The sequence below is a fragment of the Euleptes europaea genome, chromosome 3, assembly GCF_029931775.1.
Source record: "Euleptes europaea isolate rEulEur1 chromosome 3, rEulEur1.hap1, whole genome shotgun sequence".
Lineage (NCBI taxonomy): Eukaryota > Metazoa > Chordata > Lepidosauria > Squamata > Sphaerodactylidae > Euleptes > Euleptes europaea.
The window spans coordinates 86,648,642-86,672,139 of NC_079314.1; the positions used below are offsets into that span (position 1 = coordinate 86,648,642).

The 23,498-nt window shown below is 44.9% G+C and overlaps 1 protein-coding gene across 1 annotated transcript in view; it reads left to right on the forward strand.

Annotated features, from left to right (window-relative positions):
• EMP1 (epithelial membrane protein 1) overlaps window positions 1-16,545 on the forward strand; it is a 38,695-nt gene extending 22,150 nt beyond the window's left edge. Inside the window, exons 2-5 of the mRNA XM_056847173.1 lie at window positions 48-164; window positions 10,640-10,727; window positions 10,847-10,987; window positions 16,080-16,545. Of these exons, the coding sequence (XP_056703151.1) occupies window positions 87-164; window positions 10,640-10,727; window positions 10,847-10,987; window positions 16,080-16,243 (471 nt within the window). The 5' untranslated portion in view covers window positions 48-86 and the 3' untranslated portion in view covers window positions 16,244-16,545. The remainder of the gene's footprint in view (window positions 1-47; window positions 165-10,639; window positions 10,728-10,846; window positions 10,988-16,079) is intronic.
• Window positions 16,546-23,498: the final 6,953 nt, after the last annotated feature.

Sequence of the window (23,498 nt, forward strand, 5' to 3'; positions counted from 1 at the left end):
ACCTCTTTTATACATTCTTCTTTGTGGGTTTCCCCACCCTTCCACAGAGTTCTCATCGTTAGAGACACCGCTGCAGCAGAGCCAAGATGTTGGTGCTACTGGCTGGTATTTTTGTGATCCACACCGCCACCGTGATCATGCTGTTTGTCTCCACTATTGCTAACGTAAGTAACAAGTCAGCAGACGCAATCCCTTTATCACTATTCTTGGGTACCGTTGAGACTGTGCCTTTTGAGCCAGTGTGGTGTAGTGGTTAAGAATGGTGGTTTTGAGTGGAGGACTCTAATCTGGTGAACCGAGTTGGTTTCCCCATTCTTGCACATGAAGCCAGCTTGGGTGACCTTGGGCTAGTCACAGTTCTCTTAGAGCGCTCTCAGCCCCATCTACTTCACAGGGTGTCTGTTGTGGGGAGGGGAAGGGAAGGTGATTGTAAGCCGGTTTGATTCTCCCTTAAGTGGTAGAGAAAGTCGGCATATAAAAACCAACTCTTCTTCTTGATCTCTTCGTTTGGTATAAACCAAGGAAAGAAAGCACTCCTTTTCAGCCTGAGAGCCAGCACATTCTCTAGAGAGTCATATAAGGGCCAACTTGGTGGTTCTGTGAGAATACAAAAAGACAGATGGCGTTCTATATGGCTTAATGTCCTGCAGCTTTGCAAACCTTCCGCTGAAACCCATAACACAAGTCACGCCCTGAGAACAGGAACTTTTCCTATTTATTAACTGAAAGAAACCAGCAATTCAAGGCAGCCTAGAGGTGTGGAAGGAACAGGTGATGTTTCCACTCTCCTACCTGGAGTAGAAAACACCTGGGCACTCCCCACTCCAAAACCAGTTGAGTGAGTGAGATTAGAAGATAATAGTTTTGAGATGCTTTATCATCCCACCTGCCAGACTGTCTGCTGTATAATTATAAGGTCGTTCCCTACTCGTCTGCTTCTGGAACTATAAAACATTCTCACAAACTGTTTGGGCAAAGTCAAGCAGCGGGATGATTATCTAATGTCATTCTTGATTTGGAGGCGTAATTTTTTTTCAGCCTGAGGGGCACATCTGTTTCTTTGCTTTTTTGGGGGGCTCTGAGTTGGGCAGCAGCTCTTCCTGCTTCCATCACCAGCTGCTAACACTGGAAACAAGAACGGTATTAGAAAACAAATGGAGACCAGGATGCCCCCCATCCCCACTCCTTTCCTATCAGTGGCACTCAGCTTTTGAGCTGTTCCCCAGTTTTTCAGAGCCAATAAAGAAGAGTTGGTTTTTATATGCCGACTTTCTCTATCACTTAAGGGAGAATCAAAACAGCTTACAATCACCTTCCTTTCCCCTCCCCACAACAGACACCCTGTGAGATAGGTGGAGCTGAGAGAGCTCTAAGAGAACTGTGACTAGCCAAAGGTCACCCAGTTGGCTTAATTTGTAGGAATTATAGAATCATAGAGTTGGAAGGGAACACCAGGGTATTCTAGTCCAACCCCCTGCACAATGCAGGAAATTCACAACTACCTCCCCCCACACACACCCAGTGACCCCTTCTCCATGCCCATAAGATGGCCAAGATGCCTTCTCTCTCAAGATCTGCCTAAGGTCATAAAATCAGCATTGCTGACAGATGGCTATCCAGCCTCTGCTTAAAAACCTCCAGGGAAGGAGAGCTCACCACCTCCTGAGGAAGCCTGTTCCACTGAGGAACTGCTGTGTTAGAAAATTCTTCCTAATATCTAGACAGAAACTCTTTTGATTTAATTTCAACCCGTTGATTCTGGTCCGACCTTCTGGGGAAACCAACCAGGTTCACCAGATTAGAGTCCGCCGCTCATGTGGAGGAATGGGGAATCAAACCCGGCTCTCCAGATCAGAGTCCACCGCTCCCAACCACCGCTCTTAACCACTTCACCACGCTGGCTCTCTAACCACTACGGCACATGCTGGCTGCAGTTTGCAATACACAGATTGTACAGACAAATTCAACATTTCAACTGTTCCCACCGGGATACTGCAAGTTGAATTTGTCTGTACAATCTGTGTATTGACAATGTTGTATCCTGTATTGGAACCTTAATTTGAAAGACCATACACAGCTTGATCTCCTATCAGTTTGAGAAAGAGACTGTATTTAAATTGGATAACCTTATGTGCATATAAGAGAAATTTGAACTAAATGGAACTGATGAAGAATACAGAAACGATCGTCTTCCTAGCAACTTCTATATGAAGAATTCCTTGATGCTTGGCTCTTAAACTAGCATTTTGTACCTTGGACTTTGAAAGAGTTTTGTATTATATTGTGTGTTTGTTATATGTTAATTTGTACACTTGATACACTTTGATACACTTTGTCACACTTGTGTGTTGTCCGTTATATCTCAGTAATTCCAGCAATTCCTGCACTTTTCTTCCTTACCTGTGGTATCAGTGCAGTGGTGTTTATTTTGGTTGCTTAACCTCCAGGTAGTAGCACAAGATCTCCTGCTATTACAACTGATCTCCAGCCAATAGAGTTCAGTCCACCTGGAGAAAATGGCCGCTTTGGCAACTGGCATTGAAGTCCCTCCCCTCCCTAAACTCCACCCTCCTCAGGCTCCGCCCCAAAAACCTCTCGCCGGTGGCAAAGAGGGACCTGGCAACCCTATTCACGGCTGCTTTTAAAAATAAAACATCAACATAAAAAAACAATTAAAATGAGTGGAAATAATTAATTTCAGGAAGTAGACTGGAATGAAATAATTACATGTGTTACATAACTAGGTTTATTGTTAAAACTTGGGTGAATATGAATAATCACATGCAGCTGCTGACAAAGCCAGATGCATTTTGTAAAGGTCCAAAGAACAGGTATGGCTCCCCCCACCCGCTTTTCAAACATACATCGGCAAATGCTGATAATAACATTTGGCCGAGATTCGTGGCAAGTTTGGCACATTCTCTGCAACGTTAATTCCTTAAATCACCCTTTAGGCGAAAACAACACAGAGTCGTGTAGCACGTTAAAGGCCAGGCTAATTCAACAAATTAGACACTCGAGTCCCCTTTTGTTCTTGCTTCAGGATCGTCTCATCGTTGTCCTGCGTTGTCTCCCAGTGTCTGTCCTTAACTGACTCACCATCAATTAATTTGAGAACTAAAATCATTCCAGGCCCTCCTCTCAGGCAGCATCCTTCTCCCTTCTCATAGGCCTATGACTATAGTGCCCCCTGGTGGGCACTTAAATGTAAAAACATTATTCGGTCACAAATGCCATACATATAGAGCCCTTTACGATACGCTTCAAGAGGGTGGGGCAAAGTATTCCCAGTCCTTTCTGCCCAGCCTGTCAAAAAAGAACAGCCCAAACAATTTCCAGTAAAAAGAAGAAGGTATATGAACTATTTAAGTGCTTCACGATAGATTGGTCCTGCCTACTTACAAGGAACACACATTGTAATATATAATGATATAAGTAATATATTTTCTTTTTGATTTTTTGTTAAGCACCATTGTCTGTTGGTCTGTGTGCTTCTTGCAATGGAGGCCTGATTATGCTAGCAAAGAGGAAAATGCTCAGGCCGACCTATGTGCTAACAGCATCCAGTCACGCAGCTGCAAGATCAGCAGCATGTTGCAAGTGAGGGTGGCAGGTATATCCAGGAGGAAAGAATGCAAAATATCCATCAGTCTGTCACTTATACACAGCCAGGCACCTCCTGTCTGAAAGGCGTTAGCTGGCAAAGCTTTGGGAATGCTGATTTCTTTAGGCCCTCAGCAGCACAGGATACAACAGCAATCGCAAGAGGAAAAGCCGAATGTTTCAAGGAAAGCAGGCAGCTGTGCCTCTCTGCCAGCAACACACAACAGCCTGAGGTGCAGTTTCGAAGGGAGGCTTGCATGCTGAGAACCGGAGATTCGGAAGCAACAAAAAGGCCATCTAGTCCAATCCTTGAAAACAGGCCAGGCCATTTACCCCCCCCCCCCAAATAAATAAGCCGCAGAGAGCAGGTGACTCACCTGCAATGTTTGAGGCCAGAATCCTCATATCATCATCATCATCTATATATATATCTATTCCCCAAGCCTGGCCCCAATCTGCAGATATCCACAGGTCGGGACCACTCTTACCCAAAACAGATTTTGTTGTTTTAAAGCAGCTGCCTTTAAAAGAGGGGCATTCCCTATAATTCAATGTATTGTCCCCTCAGTGGCCATTCTTGTTAACCCTGAGAGCGGGAATAATCCCATGGTCATGGGGGTGAAAAAAAGAGTATTTCCCCCCATTTTACTTACTTATTAGTCCCGCCCGGTTATTATTTTTACTCAGAGGTGGAGGAAGAAATCATTTAGGCTGACTTTCAACAAGGCATGGCAAAAAATAGAAGAATTTCATTTGGGTACAGTCAGTTTCTGTCTCTCCTGTTAGGGTTATTCACATGATTTTTTTAGCACTTGGCACCAACAGGAAAAGGGCTAGTGAAGCCTGTTCTTACTGCTGTCCAGGGGCAGTGACCTGGTCACCTGTGTTTGCTCAAAGGCACCCCATACATTGAGATCAGAGATTCTTCCTGAAGGGCAACGTTACCAACAAAGTAACCTCACTTCTCATGAAAAGGAGTGGTTGTGGCTCCATAGTAAAGCACGTGCTTTGCAACCAGAAGGTCCCTAAATCAGTCTCTGTCCTCTCCAGCAAAAGGACCTCAGATATCAGGTGTTGACAAAAGCCCAACCCCTGGAGAGCCACTGCCAGGCAGGGCCGACAATACTGAGCCGAGGGAACTGACGAAGTAGCACAAGACGGTTTCTAGCAGCATCAGTGACTTTATTGGAGGCTGCTGAAGAAGTTGTGGTAAGGAAACTGATTTCTAACTGCCCTTGAGGGGGGGAAAAACTTGCCTCCAAATGAGTCTTAACAAACCTACTGATTCCTAGACACCTTTGAGGCATCTTTGTTTCCTGTGATGGTGCCTTCCAGTCCTCCATTCCCCGGTGTATGCAGACTTAGGCTTTTAACATGCTGCTACGAACACCTTCTAAAAAGAAAATTAGTGACCGAACACCACTATATGAATCACAAAAAAGGTGGCAGATGAACATAAATTGTCTTGCCATGCGATGAAAGCCAACAAATACCAGCTTTTTCTGCAGCTACCTATGCAAATACACCCCAAGAACCCAAAATATCACAAGGAAGAAGGAGGAAGTGCTTTTTGGGGTGAGTTTCACTACAAAAATGCCTCACTTACCATGCAGGCCTAAGCAGAGTTACACCCTTCTAAGGCCTTGACTCCAATAGACTTAGAAGGGTGTTCAGGATTGTACTGTCAGTCAAATAACTTCCTGGATACTTTCATAGAGATGAGCCAGTGAAGTGTACTGGAAGACAACACCCTGAAAAAGGGCGCTAGTCCTGCAACATTAATCATGAAGCGCAGTCAAACTCCATCAAACTCCGGTATTCCTCTACAGAGAACAATATAGCTCTGATCACCACTGCAGACTATTACGATTATTTCAGTCAAGTGACGGCAGTGTAGATTACTGCTGGAAAATTAGCTCCCAAGTACAGCGATCTCAGTTTAGATTGGCCTCCAGAGAAGCTGCACATTTGAAATGACCCCAAGCAGTTTGCTGTCTAAAAGGTAGCTTATCCTCTTAATTAGACGAATGGCAGCAAGCTAGCCAGGATAAGTACAGCCTTCCCAAGATAAGCAAATAAGAAATTCCATCCTCCAATTTCCTACCTAATGGTTTAATGGTGGGGTGGACCAGCCAGTTCACTTCTCGGGAATGTTCCTGAAGGGCCACAGCCTGCTGGGAACAAGCTGCAGCGGTCCCCGCCAGTGCTGCAGGAATGGCTTGGTTCGAGCCTTTCCACAATAACCGTGATTGGTGCCAGTTGCTTCCTCTCACACTGCTGCCAGAGGCCATGGCTGAGCCAATGCCCGTTGTCAGTGTTGCTGACGGGGTCTAACCTGATCCCAGCTCTGCTGGCTCATAGCACCACAGGGGTCACTTGGTTTGGCTTGTTCCTGGGCCATTTAAACTCCCCTGTCTGCCCCTGTATAGTTCTGCTGCACACTGCATCGGTCAGGCCGCACCTGGAGTATTATGTGCAGTTCTGGAGGCCTCACTTCAAAACAGACGTGGACAGAATGGAGCGGGTGCAGAGGAGGGTGACAAGGATGATCAGGCCCTTTGAGGAAAGGCTGAGGGAGCTGGGAATGTTTAGTCTGGAGAAAAGGAGGTTGAGGGGGGACATGATTGCTCTCTTTAAGTACTTGAAGGGCTGTCAATTAGAGGAAGGCAGGGAGCTGTTCCTGTTGGCAACAGAGGATAGGACTTGCAATAATTGGTTTAAATTGCAGGCAGAGAGGTACCGGCTGGATATTAGGGAACAAATTTTTACAGTAAGAGTTGTTCGACAGTGGAATCAGCTACCTAGGGAGATGGTGAGGTCCCCCTCACTGGCAGTTTTTAAGCAGAGGCTGGATGCTCTAGGCTGATCCTGCATTGAGCAGGGGGTTGGACTAGATGGCCTGTACGGCCCCTTCCAGCTCTATGATTCTATGTATGGGAATCTAGGGAGTAGGGGATGCTTGTGACTTTTTAGGGATGGCTGGAGAATGGGTCAAAAGCTGCTGTTTACAAACCATATTCTCTGGGAAAGAATCATTCATGTGGATTCCAGATGAAGGTTGGAAGATGTGCTGAAGCTTATGTGGGCCTAATCAGTGCCTGGATGGGAGGCCACCAGGAGTCCCCTATGTATGCCACTTTATGTAATAACTGTGTCCGGGAAAAAGATTGAGGAATGATGTTTAAATGACTTATTACCAAACCTTCATTAATAAACAATACTTACTAGGATATGCTCCATTGGGTTATTTCTCAGTTAATCTGGTTAAGAATGTTAGGTGCCCAGATCCATTGCTAACTGGTAAGAGAACTTAAAGGCACATATAATGACTTCTCAAACTGTGTGTGTGTAAAGTACCGTCAAGTCACAGCCAATTTAATGCGCCCCTGTAGGGTTTTCAAGGCAAGAGACTGACAGAGGTAGTTTGCCATTTGCCTACCTCTTCATAGTGACCCTGGGATTCCATGGTGGTTTCCCATCCAAGTACTAACCAAGGCCGATTCCCTGCTTAGCTTCCGAGATCTGACAAGGTTGGGCTAGCCTTGGGCATCCAGGTCAGGGCTTCTCAAACAACACAGACAAATTTTACATAACCCCAGAGCTGCTCCATAGCTTTAGTGTGTGATGACCCCTGCTGGATGCTCCTGTATAACAACAGCCCGTCATTTAAATAAAAAAGAGGCTCGAATAACACTAAACAGGAAGGACATTCTGAAGCCAAAACCTCAGGAATCCACAACAACATATTTATTTTTCCAGCACTCTATTGTTTCAGTGTTTGGCACATCTTCTGCCTCAGTTGAGCTCTGAGACTTCTGTGGTCTACTGACTGCCCAGATAAAGATGCCTGGGAAGCACTTTGTTGGTCCCCAAAAAATGTTGGCCTATCCAGACAGCAACCTCTGAAGATTTTGCTTGGGAGGTGACCACAGGAAGGATTCTGGGAAAAGGCCTTTTCAACTGTGAATGCCTCCATATACATCACAACTAACCACACTGGTCCCTATCTAGACAAAAGCCTCAAGGCTTCAACCCTAAGAACATTTTCCTGGGTGTAAGCACAATTGAATAAAACAGTACTTACTTCTGAGTAGGCCTGCTTAGGATTGTTCCTTGGGCCAGCATATCTAGAAGGTCAGCACATCTAGGATGTACACCTGACTCCCAAAATTATATCTATCTGGATAATCTCCAAAGAAATAGAAGAATCATTTTTCATTGCAAGATGCAAGAGGTGACCAGACTCATCACCCGTTCTGTCTACAAAAACAATTCTTAAGGAGGATTCAGGCCAGAGCCTTTGAAAAAGGGCTATAGCATCACAGCTCTCTCTCATATTTTTAATAGTACAAAATTTTTAAAATCTAAAGAATGTCATTGGGTTCAGAGTATAATAGCCCAGCTGCCCCTTAAATTAAAGATTTTATTAAAATTGTATGTATCCTGCTTTTCTAATGTATAATTTCCTCCAGTTGCCTAGCAATTTAGTCAAAAGGCATTACAATAAAACCAAATTAATACTTGTGTACGGACCTACCTCCCACCAAAGATTTGTTCAGAGGATCCCTGAGAACAGCTGTTTAATAGTTTTCCCCCCAAACGGCTTGCTTTTTCTTGGTATTTAATAAGGTGGCAGATCTACAAAATGTTTACAGCAATTGCAAAGCCATGGCAGGGTTGGGAGGGAGCTCACAGATTTTCTGGTCCGCTCTGTGAGACGGAGGCATCTCCAGTCACCGCCAGACGCATCCTTATTGCCTCCAATCAGACGAAATCATATCTGATGTGCTGTAGCCAGAGGGCAGCAACCAAGTGCCAAGGTGCATCGGTGCCAAATTCTTTTACGGAAATCCATCTTCCATTCAGTTCAGAGGCTATAACTCAAGACACGAGCTTCATGGAAAGAGTGTCATTTGCACTGTTCGGTTCAGGTTGTATTGAATTTACTGCTCTAAACTTCATTGAACACCGAGATACTGACCCTTCAGAAAAGTCATCGCACACACTCAGCTCAAGCTCCGCACTGAATGAAATATGTAGCTACCCAAGAATCTCCCTTTGTGCTTAAAAAAAAACATAGCTCTTCAGAATATTGTCGAAGGCTTTCACGGTCAGAGTTCATTGGTTCTTGTAGGTTATCCGGGCTGTGTAACCGTGGTCTTGGAATTTTCTTTCCTGACGTTTCGCCAGCAACTGTGGCCGGCATCTTCAGAGGAGTAACACTGAAGGACAGTGTCTCTCAGTGTCAAGGGTGTAGGAAGAGTAATATATAGTCAGAAAGGGGTTGGGTTTGAGCTGAGTATTGTCCTGCAAAAGTATTGTCCTGTAAGTATCAAGATAATGTGCTAATGAGGGTATGGTATGTTAATATGGAACCATTGTATCCTGAAGTGATCTGTTAATGTGTGTAATCCAAAGCTAATCTGTATGGCTATTGTTGAATGTTGTCTTTGTCTGGAGGTTTTTCAGGGCAGGAAGCCAAGCCTTATTCATTCTTAAACTCTCCTCTTTTCTGTTAAAGTTGTGCTGATGTTTATGAATTTCAATGGCTTCTCTGTGCAATCTGACAAAATAGTTGGTAGAATTGTCCAGTCTTTCAGTGTCTTGGAATAAGACCCTGTGTCCTGTTTGTGTCAGTCCATGTTCAGCCACTGCTGATTTCTCAGGCTGGCCAAGTCTGCAGTATCTTTCATGTTCTTTTATCCTTGTTTGTATGCTGCGTTTTGTGGTCCCGATGTAAACTTCTCCACAGCTGCAAGGTATACGATATACTCCTGCAGAGGATTACACACATTAACAGATCACTTCAGGATACAATGGTTCCATATTAACATACCATACCCTCATTAGCACATTATCTTGATACTTACAGGACAATACTTTTGCAGGACAATACTCAGCTCAAACCCAACCCCTTTCTGACTATATATTACTCTTCCTACACCCTTGACACTGAGAGACACTGTCCTTCAGTGTTACTCCTCTGAAGATGCCGGCCACAGTTGCTGGCGAAACGTCAGGAAAGAAAATTCCAAGACCACGGTTACACAGCCCGGATAACCTACAAGAACCAATAGCTCTTCAGCTTTCAGAGTTGAAGGTTTATACAGAGAGAATTAACAAATAAGGCTGTCTGCAATAGAGCCATTGAATGGAAGACTTTGCAGGTGCGCTTTCGAGGATCTTCAGTCCTTTCTCCCCTTATCACTGTTTGATCCCAGCTATGCCTCATCCTCCACTGTCCCAAGCTCCCTTCAAAACATCCCCAGACTTGCTTCCAGTTCCCCTCTGGTTGATTGCAACATTGCTGATCTTTCAAGAGATACAGTCAACTGATTTAGGGCCAATTCCCTGGCCAAGCCCCCCAAGCAATTGCCTCCACAGAGGCTCAGTTCTCTCCCAGCCATCAGCTGCACAAGAGGCGTTTCACCAGCAGTGGAGGGCCAGGGGGGATGTGTGTCCCTTGCTTGGGGTGACAAAATATCTTGGACCAGCCCTGTGCAGATAACTTTTCCCCCTGGAGTATTAGGTTCCATGAAAAACCTCAGAATGCTTTTAGTCTCCCCCCCCACACACACACACACACACACACTCAATCTATGCTACTTGATGAATATATCTGATGTTCTGTTCAGATTGCTGAGTAGACCGGTATAGTGTGTTCATCCACACTTCCTTATTTACATGATACTTTTCCCCAAACACGCTATTCCAGATTTCTCCAAGATTGTAACTAGAATGAACGGAAAAAAGATACACATTTCCCAAATTATGGCGTTCTCTGGCTATGTAATTTGGAAAGCATTTTGGTTGAGGAATGTAGCCCTTTTATCTGGATGCAGAGGAGAACGATACAAGCCACGTTGGGGAGAAAGGTGAGGCATAAATGAAGTAAATAAATATAATTATGTATAATTCAAGAACGGATACTAGTTGCTATACTAACCTAGTTGCCTTTCTGTATTTAACATAGCAAGTTAATTTCCTTGATGATAAACCCATAAAAACCATGCATTGTTCTTCTGTTTCAATTCAGGCCTGGATGGTAAGCAAAAATAACTCATCAGGAATCTGGACAAACTGTGCAGGAAACGACTGTGATGACTTCTTCGTCTCAGAAGAGCGTAAGAGACTATTTCATTATCTCTGAGTTGTCTGCACTGTTAGTGCGGTGCTGGATTTGTCCCCAAGGCAGTGCCTTCTCACTCACGTCTCTCCCTCTTTCTCTCCCTCGTGTTGCCAGCTGCCCTCAAGGCGATCCAGGCCTTCATGATCCTGGCCATCATCTTCTCCTTCATCTCCCTGGTCATGTTCATGGTGCAGCTCTTCACTATGGAGAAAGGGAAACGCTTCTACATCACCGGAGGCATCTTGCTGATTTGCTGTAAGTAACGCCCACCGAGAAGTGCATGTGCTGTGTTGGGAAGCATGATTCCTTGGCATGGAGAGAAAATCACCTACCTGGGGTGCAAGCCTGTACACACTTATTTGAAAGTAAACTCCATTGAACTCAGTGGGGCTTGCTTCCAAGTAGACCTGCATAGGATTGTGCTGTACGCACAACCAGGATTCAGGATGACTGCGATGTTCCAATGGTTGGGGAGCAGATTGGCTGCAGGGCAGAGGGGCACAGAACTGGGCCAAGAGGCTAAGTGTCTGCCCCATACCTTTTCCTTTATTTGTTTACTGGGAGTATTAATAAGCCCACCTTGATCCTGACAACTCAGGACCCAGGGCAGGGTGCTTCCATCACTCAGAGTCAGGCAAAGGTTGTCCTAGCAGGAGGAAAAAGGAAGGAAAGGAGGAGGAAACCTCACAGCAAGGAGGCTTCTGTGAAGCTGGCCAGTTCCCTGACAGGCTTGAGTCCTGCTAGGGTGAGTTTAACTGGGGCTGAAAGGTTCCTTTCAGCCACTAAAATGGCCCATGGGACCAAGGGCAAACTTGCACAGTGCCATGTTCTTGTTTGCCTACTGCCAAGAGAAGCTGCTCATCCACAAGCACACACAAAAGAGAGAGGACTCTGTACGCTTTCTCTCTTCTCGCTTTCTCTCGGGCCAGAGTCCTATAAGACCTGCTGTGGCAGGTAATGTTGCCAGCTTCAGGTTGGAAAATTCCTGGAGATTTGGGGGTACAACCTGGGGAAGGCAGGGTTTGTGGAGAGAAGGGGCCTCAGCAGTGTGTGAAGCCATAGAGCCAACCTTCCAAACCAGCCATTTTCTCCAAGGGACCTGATTAGGGCTGTTGAATTAAAAAAAAATCGGTATCGTTCGGATTCGGGTGAATTCAGCCCGTTTAGATTCGGGATATGCCGAAGTCCAAACTCCCCCGCTTCGGGTCCGTGCAATTCGGCGGGAATTCAAAGTTCGGGGAAAAATTCGGCCGAATAAAGCCATTAAAAACACAACCGCACCTTTCCGCGGCTTTGGGGGGGCATTTTTGGGGGTAGAGGTCCCAAACTTTCAGCGGAGCTTCAAAGGACGTTTCTTGAAAGACCCCCCAAGTTTTGTAAAGATTGGGTCAGGGGGGGCTGCAATATGGGCCCCGAAAGGGGTCCCCCCACCCTTATCGTGCATGTCTGAGCAGAGCTTGCCGCCCACGCACAAATCTCCCAGCCCCAACAAACAGCTGATAAGTTTGCAAAGCATTGCAACACGACTGCAAAACACATACACAGACTCTGCTTCCCCCCCACACACACACACACAGGAGAAAAATTATAGATTAAAGCCCCCAAAGGGGTCTTACTGTGGCTGTCTTCTGTTCCATCAGGAGGGGCTGGGGAGGACTTGTAATCCAAGACGATTCCAAGTAGGCACGGAACGTTTTGCTCTGGAGATGCACACAGGATCAGCTGATCCATTCATCCCAATAGGGGAAAGGGGAAAGCCCATATCTTGGGACCCCCTGACCCAATATTTACAAAACTTGGGTGGTCTCTTAAGAAGGCTTGTCTGAAGCTCCGCTCAAAGTTTGGGATCTGCACCCCAAAAAATGCGCCCCCTGCAGCCACGGAAAGAGAAAAGGGGGGGAGCCAATATTTCTTCCCCCACTGAACCCATCGTTACAAAACTTGGCTGGTATCTTAAGAAGGATTGTCTGAAGCTATGCTGAAAGTTTGGGGGCTGTATCCCCAAAAAAGCGCCCCCTGCAGCCACGTAAATGGAAAAGGGGGGAAGGGAAAAGGGGTGGAGCCCATATCTCGAGACCCCCTGACCCAATGTTTACAAAACATGGGGGGTATCTTAAGAAGGCTCATCTGAAGCTCCACTGAAAGTTTGGGGTCTGTACCCCCAAAAATGCACCCCCTGCAGCCATGGAAAGAAAAAAGGGGGGAGCCCATATCTCGGGACCCCCTGACCCAATGTTTACAAAACTTGGGTGGTCTCTTAAGAAGGCTTGTCTGAATCTCTGCTGAAAGTTTTGTGTCTGTACCCAAAAAAATACGCCCCCTGCAGCCACAGAAAGGAGCGAATGTGCACAAGCACCCCCCCACACACAGGAGGATTTCCCTCTCTCTCTCTCTCTCTCTCTCTCTCCCCCCCCCCGGCCCGGCCGCACGTCAGCTGATTCCTCCAGTACTCAATCCTGACTGATTGGCCAGAAGAAGACCCAGCTTGGCCACGATTGGCCGGGGGAGGAGAATGCTGCTTACTGACGGTTATGCTGCTTACTGACGGCCCCGAATTGGCCGGATTTATTTGTGAACTCCCGCACTCGCTGAATTTGGCTCCCCGGTTGCCTGCCATTTTTGAGTTCGGTTCGTCCCGAACTAAAAACCACCGAATCAGGGGAAATTCGGCTGTTTTTCAGTTCGGGCCGAACCGAATCAACAGCCCTAGACCTGATCTCTGTACTCTGGAGATTAGTTGTGGTTCCGGGAGATGTCCAAGCCCCACCTGGAGGTTGGCATCCATAGACTGGCAGGAGAGAGAGGGACAGGTTCAACTGTCAGTAGCCCTCCCAACCAACCGCCACCTTCTTAGCTATGGGAAATCAGCAGGCTTCTTGGGTAACTGGCTGCCCCGTCTGTCTGCCAAAGAGTCAAGGAGGGAGAAAACTGAGTGGATCGGCTGCCAAAGATTCCTGCCGTGCGTTCTAGTGCAGGAAAGTGACAGGGCTCTTGGGCTGCTGGCCAACTGCATCCAGAGAGAATACAGAGGCCACTGGATTCTGCTGTTCATCCTCTGAACTACAATAGTAGCCACACCAGAGGTAACAAGGTGGGGAGGGAATCAGAACTGTGATTTCTTAGCTTCTCTCCAGCCAGAAAAGAAAGGCACTGCCAGTAGGGTAAGTGGGCGGGGGAGGTAACAACAGTTGTATTTTTACCAGGAGTGCAAAGCATAGTGAGGGCTAGAAGGAGACTGTGGGCACTTTCACACTTGCCAAATAATGCACTTCCAGTCCACTTTCATTGCACTTTAATGATTGTTTACAAGTTGATTTTGCCAGTTCACACAGTAAATCCAGCTTCAAAGTGCATCGAAAGTGGATTGAGTGCACTATACGGCATGTATGGCCATTTATGCATGGGAGCTTTTGCCCTGGATTTGCTGCTCTCTAGATGCACATTTTCCCCATCTGAATTCTCAAAACTCTGCCTGGGGGCTTATTTTTGAGTTTTGAGAATTCGGATGGGAAAAATGTGCATCTACAGAGCAGCAAATCCAAGGCAAGACCTCCCATGCATAATAACTCTATGAAAGTGCCCAAAGTCTCCATGGTCTTCTGTATTGGATATCAGAAACAAAGCTCACTGCAGGCATAGGGAAGCCTCCACACCTGTGGTCTGTCATTAACAGTGCTGTCCTATGCAGGTCTACTCAGTCTCCTGCTCAGATCTATTCAGTGGGATTTACTGCCAAGAAAACGTTCTTAGGATTGCCCTACATGGCCCCAATCTTATGCACTCTTACCTGAGAGCAGGTCTCATTGAACTACCTGGGACTTATGTTAAACTAATCATCATGAATAAGGCTTAATTGTAAGAGATAAAGTGCGAAACAGTCTTCATATGATTGGGTGGAGGGTGAATTGAAGCATCTGCCCTACGAAGGAAGGCTTATCAGGCTGGGAAATGATTATAGAGGGATATGACAGAGATCTCTAAAATTATGAACACTGTGTAGGTAGAAGAAATGGAGAGAAAATACTCTACTCTCAATCAAAATGCTAGACGTTAGGGTCATCCAATGACATTACTTGCCAGTAAATTGAGGATGAACAAAAATAACTATTTCTTCTCTCTGCACATAATGAATGTATAGACTTTGCTATCACAAAAGCTCTAGGTGGCCACTAGTTTTTTTTTTTTGGGGGGGGGGGATATTACAAGGCTGCTGAAGGATTTTGGTTTGATTTTCAGAGAACAGCCCAACACCCGGGGAGTTTTCACCTCTTTTTTCCCTTGACAACTTTCCAGATAGAACAAATTCTCTTTCTTCCCATATATCCACAAAAGGTAAAGAAAGGTTGTTAATCCATGGAGAACACTTCTATCCATGGCTATTACCTAGCCAAAAATGAAAACCTCTGTATTGAGAGCTATTAGACCACCAGGGGCAGTCTTAGTTATTTGAGGGCCCTGGGCAAAAGTCCACCATGGGGCCCCAGAATCATTGCCACTGTCACCACCCCCTGCCAGGTCCAATTAAGGAGTGGTACTCGCTTCATGCAAAGTGGGTGGGAGCCACCACTGCCACCAGGAACCAGCTGCCTGAGCTCCAGACAGGGCAGGCGCAAGTGGCGGCAGTTGGGAATGTGGGCAGTTGGGGCCCTTCCTAGCACAAGACTCGGGGCTACTGCCCCTGTTGTCCATTGGCTAAGACCACCCTTGTAGACCCTGGATGACCAGAAGGCTGGAGACAAGGAACACAGATGGTCTTTACCATCATGCTGATCTTGAAGCTTCTTGGTGCATCAAGTTGGATGCTGTTAGAGACAAACTGCTGGAGCCTTCGTTCTGCTCCATCACTTATGCTCCAATGTAGCTCTTACCTGTCTGCGTTTTCAGAAGTTCTCACCTTTGGGTTGACAAAATTCTTCTTTTGTTTTTCTTTTTTTTAAAAAGTCTGGAAATCTGGTTAGGGGTAACCTAAGTATCCCTGTATTGGTAAAGGTGCCCTACAGGTGTGACTGGGTTTGCAACTATGTCACTGCCATGGTTTACATTGGGCTAATCCAGAGATTTATTCCTAAATGTTCAGGGAGACGTTGAACCTGTGCAAAGGATCACAATAAGGACCCTGGGACATGAGTTTCTGCAATGTGTAGCACTCATTAGAGGCCTTATCATAACAATCTGGTACAAAACAACGTTTTAAAATGAATGTTTTTCATGTTCTGATCAGACCAGGGAATCAGTCCTTGTCAGCCTGCCCATCTCTCTAGCCTTCTTTGCTCACTTCCATTAGTTACCACTGTGGCATCTGAAATCATCTGGGTGTTCTTGTTTTTTTTTTTTTTCCCCTTCACAGGGCTATGCATTTTGATCGCTGTCTCCATCTACACAGCCCGAATCCCACAATACTACACCCCATCAAGCCAGTATCACCATGGCTACTCTTTCATACTGGCCTGGATCTGCTTTTGCTTCAGCTTCATCATTGGCATTCTGTACCTTGTGCTCAGAAAGAAATGAGGGTCCTGAGGACGAAATGGGGAGGGAGAATTGGAAATATCTTGGGGGGGGGGGCTTGTGGGAGGGATGTGAAGTCATTTTCGCTATGAGAACGGTTTGCCAAAAGAAATGAATTGTACGCTGCTCAGCTAACTTGCCCAATCCCAGACATGAATCCACCAGAGAGAGAAAAGCCCCTCCAGGCCCCTCCATGTGTAATGGATAAACGGGACCATGAAGATGCTTGAAGAACCACCAGAGTAGCCAGATGCTGTCTTCTTGCTCACAAAATGACATGCGCAATTCCACTGTAAAGAACCATACATTTTTCTGCCTCCCTGACTAGAGGCAAACAAATTGAGATACAAGCTCTTCAGCTTTCTTCTCTAAACCTTTAGCAGCTGTGTTGCATTCTCTTTGTGAGCGATTCCCATTCATTGTGGGAGGTGTCAAATTTTGTGCCCACTAAAATGATGGTACAGAACCCCTAGATACATTTTTAAAAGGTTAAATACATGAAATGTGGAAGCAACCTGACTGAAGTGAGACCGAATCCTCATATTAGGTTTTCTGTTTCCACCACCTCCACATTTCGTTCTTAAGAAGGAAATGGGGCTACCGCTGCTGAAGAGATTAGAAGAAAAACTAACAAGAGGGGATGAAAGAGAGGCGGGTGTGGGGGCCAGAGGGGGGGGCTAGGGAGGGGTAGAAGCTAGGTTGCCAGGTCCCTCTTCGCCACCAGTGGGAGGTTTTTGGGGTGGAGCCTGAGGAGGGTGGGGTTTGGGAGGGGAGAGACTTCAGTGCCATGGAGTCCAATTGCCAAAGTGGCCATTTTCTCCAGGTGAACTGATCTCTATTGGCTAGAGTTCAGTTGTAATTGCAGGAGATTGCCAGCTACTACCTGGAGGTTGGCAACCCTAGTAGAAGTGGTCAGGCAAACATTCCTACAGGAGGGGGTTCTTAATGGTGAAAAGAGGGTCATTAGGATGGGACTTCCAGTACAGCTCACAAGTGTACCTGCACTCTGAAGACCTGCCAGCGTCCCACTGATGCCACTGAACTGTGAGGTCTTTCTGTGATAGATGTAGTCTACTGGCGATGAGACAGAAAGGGCCGCTCTAGTCTTGTCACGGAGACACTGTACTTTGGTTTCTAGGAGCTCACCTCTCTCCATCAAAGGGGATGCCCCGTCATTGTTGAAAACCTAAAGAAGGGGAGGTGGAATTCTGCTTGGAGGATTAAGTTTTCAGTCATAGATCTTGCACTGAAACCGTTCTGTCCTGGGTGAGGGAGAGGCCTTAATCTCACAGTATTTACCCTCCCCCCTAGGGTAGAACTGGCCACCTGAGTCAGGGTTCCATGTAACTGCATGATTTTGAGAAAGGACTTTCATTGAGTTGGGTCAGTCTTCAGTTTTCTGCTATACTTTCAGTGCACACAATGTGACCTCTCGGGCTGGGGGGTGGGGGGCGTAAGAAGAAAGTCAGCTCATTACATTTGGCAAACAGAGATCCGAGCAGGAAATGGCTGCATGGGAACAGAAAGGATTTTATTATGGTGTCATAGTGACTGTCTGCATCAAGATGTTCAGGCTGGGTGCTCCTGCCAGTTAGATTCATCTAAGCAGCGACTGGTAAGAAGTTGGTTGACCCTCTCTCCACTTCATCCCACTCAGTCTTGTGTCAGGGGGTGACAAAGGCCGGCTTTAAATGTGAGGCAGGCGACGCAAAGAAAGAGCTTCCCGGCACAACTTGGCACAACTTCACAGCCTTATTTGCTGCAACCAGTGCGAAGCTACTGCATGGACCTAGTCTGCACGCCAGAAATCTATAGCCCTTGCAGGTTCTGTGCTGGAAGGCAAACTTCACCTGTGTAGCCAACGCGGTGCATGTGCAAAAGCCCCCCAGGGGAGCTGTCTTGCCTCACCAGCATCACATTCAAGTCTGGTCTAATTCAGGGCTGCAGGTTTAGTATAAACAGTATTCCCTTTCTCTCTTTGTTACTTTCTTTTTTACATGTAACCTTTTTGGAAATTGGTGGATATGTTCTAGTATTGTACTTGCCATTTCTCCATGTGCAGTCATTGTAAATATTTTGATACAGATATTCCTGACTGTAGGGATATTAAAAAAACAAAACACCAATACAATCCATTTCCCTTTATCATATAGCAGAGTCTTGTTTGAACTGATTTCATTTCAGTATGTGTGAATGTCCCTTTTCTCCTCCTCAAAACCAGGTTTGATTGTAAAAATGAGTACTTCTCCACTTAAGATCTCTTAATACTTTAAATAAGGTCCAAACTAAATATGATGCCGCTTACCAGCTTTGCACGTGAATCGGAGGATAATACTCAGGGATCACATTCATTGTACCCTTATGACTCCTATAGATGTTCCACATTTAAGGAGCAAAGCAACTTACCACCACCCCCATGGATCTACAAGGGGATTGCTCAGATTCATGGAGAATCATCCATCAACCACTATTAGCCATCTTTATACATGGAACTTCCATGTATAAGGGCAGTAAAAAAATTGTTTTCCAGATATGGAGGGGAAACAACAGAAGGTGGTGCCCTCAGTCAAGCTTCTTTCAAGCTTCCCAGGGCCATTGCTTGGCACTGTGGGAGACAGAGGCTTGGATGGAAGCCTCTGTGCAAGCAGAAGCCTTTTCTCACCTGGCAAAAGGAGGTCACTGTTTTTTCTCCTGATTCCTGGCTCTTAGAGGCCAAATTAAGCTACTCCACAGTTTCCGCTTACGCTTAAGAACAGATGGAGGGGGGAGTATAGGGTTGCCACCTCCAGGTTGGGAAATACCTGGAGATTTTGGGGGTAGAGCCTGATGAGGGAGGGTGGGTGAGGGGAGGGACTTCAGTGGGGTATAATGCCATAGAGTCCACCTTCCAAAGCGGCCATTTTCTCCAGGTGAACTGATCTCTGTTGCCTGGAGATCAGATGAAATAGTGGGAGATCTCCAACCACCTGGAGGTTAGCAACCCTAGGGAGGTAGGAGGAGCTGCACTGGAAAGGGAGCAGAAAAGCCTCTGTGTGCTGGTTCCGGACTGGGTGGATCTCTGTATCAATCCAATAGTGCAAAAACGTATATTATTACATTTCTATTGGAGGAAGTGACATTACAGCTTGCTGATGGATGCCTGAACATGATGCTCTCCCTCCCCATCACATAGGGCTGCCAACTCCGGTTGGAAAATACCTGGAGATTTTGGAGGTGGAGCCTGAGGATGGCAGGCTTTGGGGAGGGGCTTCAATGGGGTATAACACCATAGAGTCCACCTTCCAAAGCAGCTATTTTTTCCAAATGAACTGATCTCTGTCGCCTGGAGATCAGTTGTAATTAGGGTTGCCAGCTCCAAGTTTGAAAATACCTGGTGATTTTGGGGACGGAGCCTGAGGAGGGCGGGGTTTGGTGAGGGGAGGGACTTTAATGGGGTATAATACCATAGAAGCAAATCAGCCATTTTCTCCAGGAGAGCTGATCTCTGTCGCCTGGAAATCAGTTGTAATAGCGGGAGATCTCCAGGCATCACCTGCAGGTTGGCAACCCTAGTTGTAATAGTGGGAGATCTCCAGCCAACATCTGGAGGTTAGCAATCCTACCATCACACTTAACTACAACAAACAGCCTTATGTATGTAAATTGATTAGGTGAGAATGGGCAAAAAAGGGGGCTAAAGACCAAGCAGGCTCTGAAGACAGTACAAACCTGACAACATTCTTCCCGAGCAACAATGGGATTAAGGCCTTTGAAGAGGAAGCAGAGGGGGAAGTTAAAATGACTGCAGGGCAGACACAAGGCTCGGGTTGCCAGGTCCCTCTTCGCCACCGGCAGGAGGTTTTTGGGGCAGAGCCTGAGGAGGTGGAGTTTGGGGGAGGGAAGGGAAGGGACTTCAATGCCATAGAGTCCAATTGCCAAAGCAGCCATTTTCTCCTGGTGAACTGATCTCTATTGGCTGGAGATAAGTTGTAATAGCAGGAGATCTCCAGCTAGCACCTGGAGGTTGGCAACCCTACACAAGGCTCAGAGCAATTGCAGACTGCTGAAGCTCTTGCTACAAAGTAAGATATCTTGACCCTCTTGGTAGAGCAACAAAAAGCTCTGTTTTCCAAATTGGAATCTCTTGTGGAGCCTATAACCTCCCATCTTATTGAAATAAATGGACGTTTAACAGAAGTTTCCGGCATCTGCGATTTCGTGGATTTGCTGAAAAAGTGGAAGGCAAAGATGTCTCTCTATTTATCTCTACCTGGCTAGCTAAGGTCCTGCAGCTGGAAGATGGAATCTCTCCAGTGATGGAAAGCCCACCAAGGCGGTCCTTTACAAGACAGGCTGCAAAACACAGAGCGAAAAGGAAAGAAACAAACTAATCCAGAACTTCAAAGTTCTAGAACTTAACCATAAGAAAATGGGGGGGGGGGTAAAAAAACACTCCAGAAACTACACCAGTAAAAAAACAAATTTGACCTCCTGGAGACCAACACAATTCAAAAATCATTGCTCAATTTAAAACTAAGTATTGGGGGAAAGGGCCAAGAGCCAGTAAATTGTTAGCCAGAAGGGTAGCCCAAAGGCAAAGAATTAATTGGAAAGATAAAACACTCTAATTGCCCCTTAAAAATTTAGCGATAAAGAAATAGCCAATGTTGTTGCAGACTACTGTTCAAATCTGTATAAATCTGAAATCCTAGTGTGACAGATATTAAATAATTCTTGTTGAAGCATACGAAGTGTAAATTAAAAATAGAACACAAGGAATATTTAGATGCCCCAATCGATGAGGAAGAAATTAAAACCATAAAAGTCAAATGTAATAAAACTACTGAAAAGATGGGTTTACAGCTGAATTTTATTTAAAAAAAATTAAAGATCAGTTAGCAAAAGCTCTAGCAACTATATTCAATGTGATCATGCAAAAAGGTATAATCCCACAAACATGGAAAGAAGCAAGAATAATTGTTCTGCCAAAATAAGGTAGAGATGCAACTTTAGCATCTTCCTACCATCCAATTTCCCTTCTAAATCAAGACACAAAAATATTCACTGCAGTATTAGCAGCCAGATTTAACAAATTTATTCAGTATTATATCAAGTAAGACCAAACTGGTTGCACTCCTAAATGTCAAATAGCTGATAATATATGTAGAACTCTAAATATTATAAACCACTGCCAAATAAGTCACAAGGAGGCAATTATTCTCTCTTTAGATGCAGAGAAAGCGCTTGATCACTTAGAGGGAGTCTTCTTAAATTCTTATTTATTTCTTATGGGTTTTGGTGAGGGCTTCCACCAGGCAATCTCTGCTATGTACAACTCACCAACAGCTCAAGTTAGTGAATAATTTCAGATTTAGAGAATTAGAAATACAGAGAGGAACTCAACAAGGCTGTCCTCTGTCTCCCTTGCTATTTGCTTTATCAATAGAACCACTAGCAGAAGCCATATGCCCTAATGTAGACATCACTGGCATAACAATCAATGGACTGCACCACAAAATTAGTCCTTTAATTATCCCATTGTACATCTCTATTCCAATTACAATGAACATTTTACAAACATATGGGGAATTATCAGGCTTCCAAATAAACTATGCCAAATCAGAATTAGTACCACTGAAGGTAGCACAAAAAGAAAATCATATTAAAGCAAAATACTGATTTAAATGGTACCCTATATCCTGGAAATATCTAGGGGTTAATACTTCCCCAAACTTACAACATCTTAACCAGATAAACTATGATACTCTCACTAAAAAACTTAAAGAATGACAGAATGGACAAAACTTAATCTAACATGGATGATGCAAATTAATCTAATTATTTCCTAAACTCGTTTTTTTATTTCAAACACTCCCTACGTTTATTTATAGGAAACAGTTGAATATATGGCAACAGTTGTTACACAGATTTATTTGGAATAATAAGAAAGCTAGAATCCCTTCTCATACTCTCATGCTGTCAGCAAACAAAGAAGGATTAAATATACCTGATCTCAATCTTTATTATGTTCACCATCTTTATTATGATGTAGCTCAAATACATAATACACTACGTTATTTAGGACCTAGCGATAGGTCACCATGGCTTCAGATAGAACAGAGCTATAGCTCCAAAGTCCCTCTAGAAGACTTGGTGTGGTAGATGAGAGGTTTTTCTGTGTTAGAGTAATTTAGACCACCAATACCTTGGTGTGTGTGTGTGTATGTATGTATGTATGTATGCACGTAAATATACCTCCAAAAGGAAAATGTGCACCAGGGGTCTATAAGAACCCTTGGCAAGACCAAAAGGAATAAAGCAGAACCCCTTTCTGACAACTAAACTGCAAATGTGGGGTAACAGAAGGAAAGTCTTGGCTCCAGAAATTTCACTGGCCTCTACAATAACAGGCCAAGCCTTCTTCTCACCTGGACAGGACATAGGCCTTTATAATACTTGGAAACAAAGAAACATCTACAGATTAAAAGACTTGTCTGAAAAAGGTACATTAAAAAGTACGTCATTACTACAAGATATCATGGGTGAAAGTAAAATTTATTGGTTCCAATATCTGCAATTATTGCATTTGTTCCAGACACCAGATATCCAACAAAGTATTACTAGAACATTGACAAAAATTTGAGGCCCTGATGTTGAATAGACAAACTTATTGTAAAGGTGTTATTTCATCATCATCATCATCATCATCTGGCTTTATATCTTGCCCTCTATCCTGGCCAAGGCCTGGCTGAGGGCAGGTAGCAACATAAACAATAAAATATAATAGAATACAATAAATCATCCAAATCCATACAATATAGTTAAAATCAACAATTCTCAATTAAAAACAGTTAAAATCAAGGACAGATGGCGCTCAACTTTGGCGCACAGGATCATGGACGTTATACAAAACGTTTACTCTCCAGATACTTGGAAAATTCATTCATTTTGACAGAACTGGACACATGCCCCAGGTTGGCTGCAGTCTGGCTACAGCCAGTTTCAATGCCATTCTTCCATTCTGTGCTGGGCATGCGCTCTAAAGTGCAACTAGCTTGCCAGATCAAGCATACAAGAGATCAAGCCTTAGTTTCCCACTGAAACCTGCACAATTGCATCACAAAAACCATATTCAATGTGCTTGGCCTGGCATCTAAGTGTATATATACTAATGAAAACATTATAATAATAACCTATAATGCTAAGAGGGCAAATGAACTTCAGTTCTCCGTTACATGGTACATCTGTTATATGGCCCTCATTCCTCAACCTGCTTGTT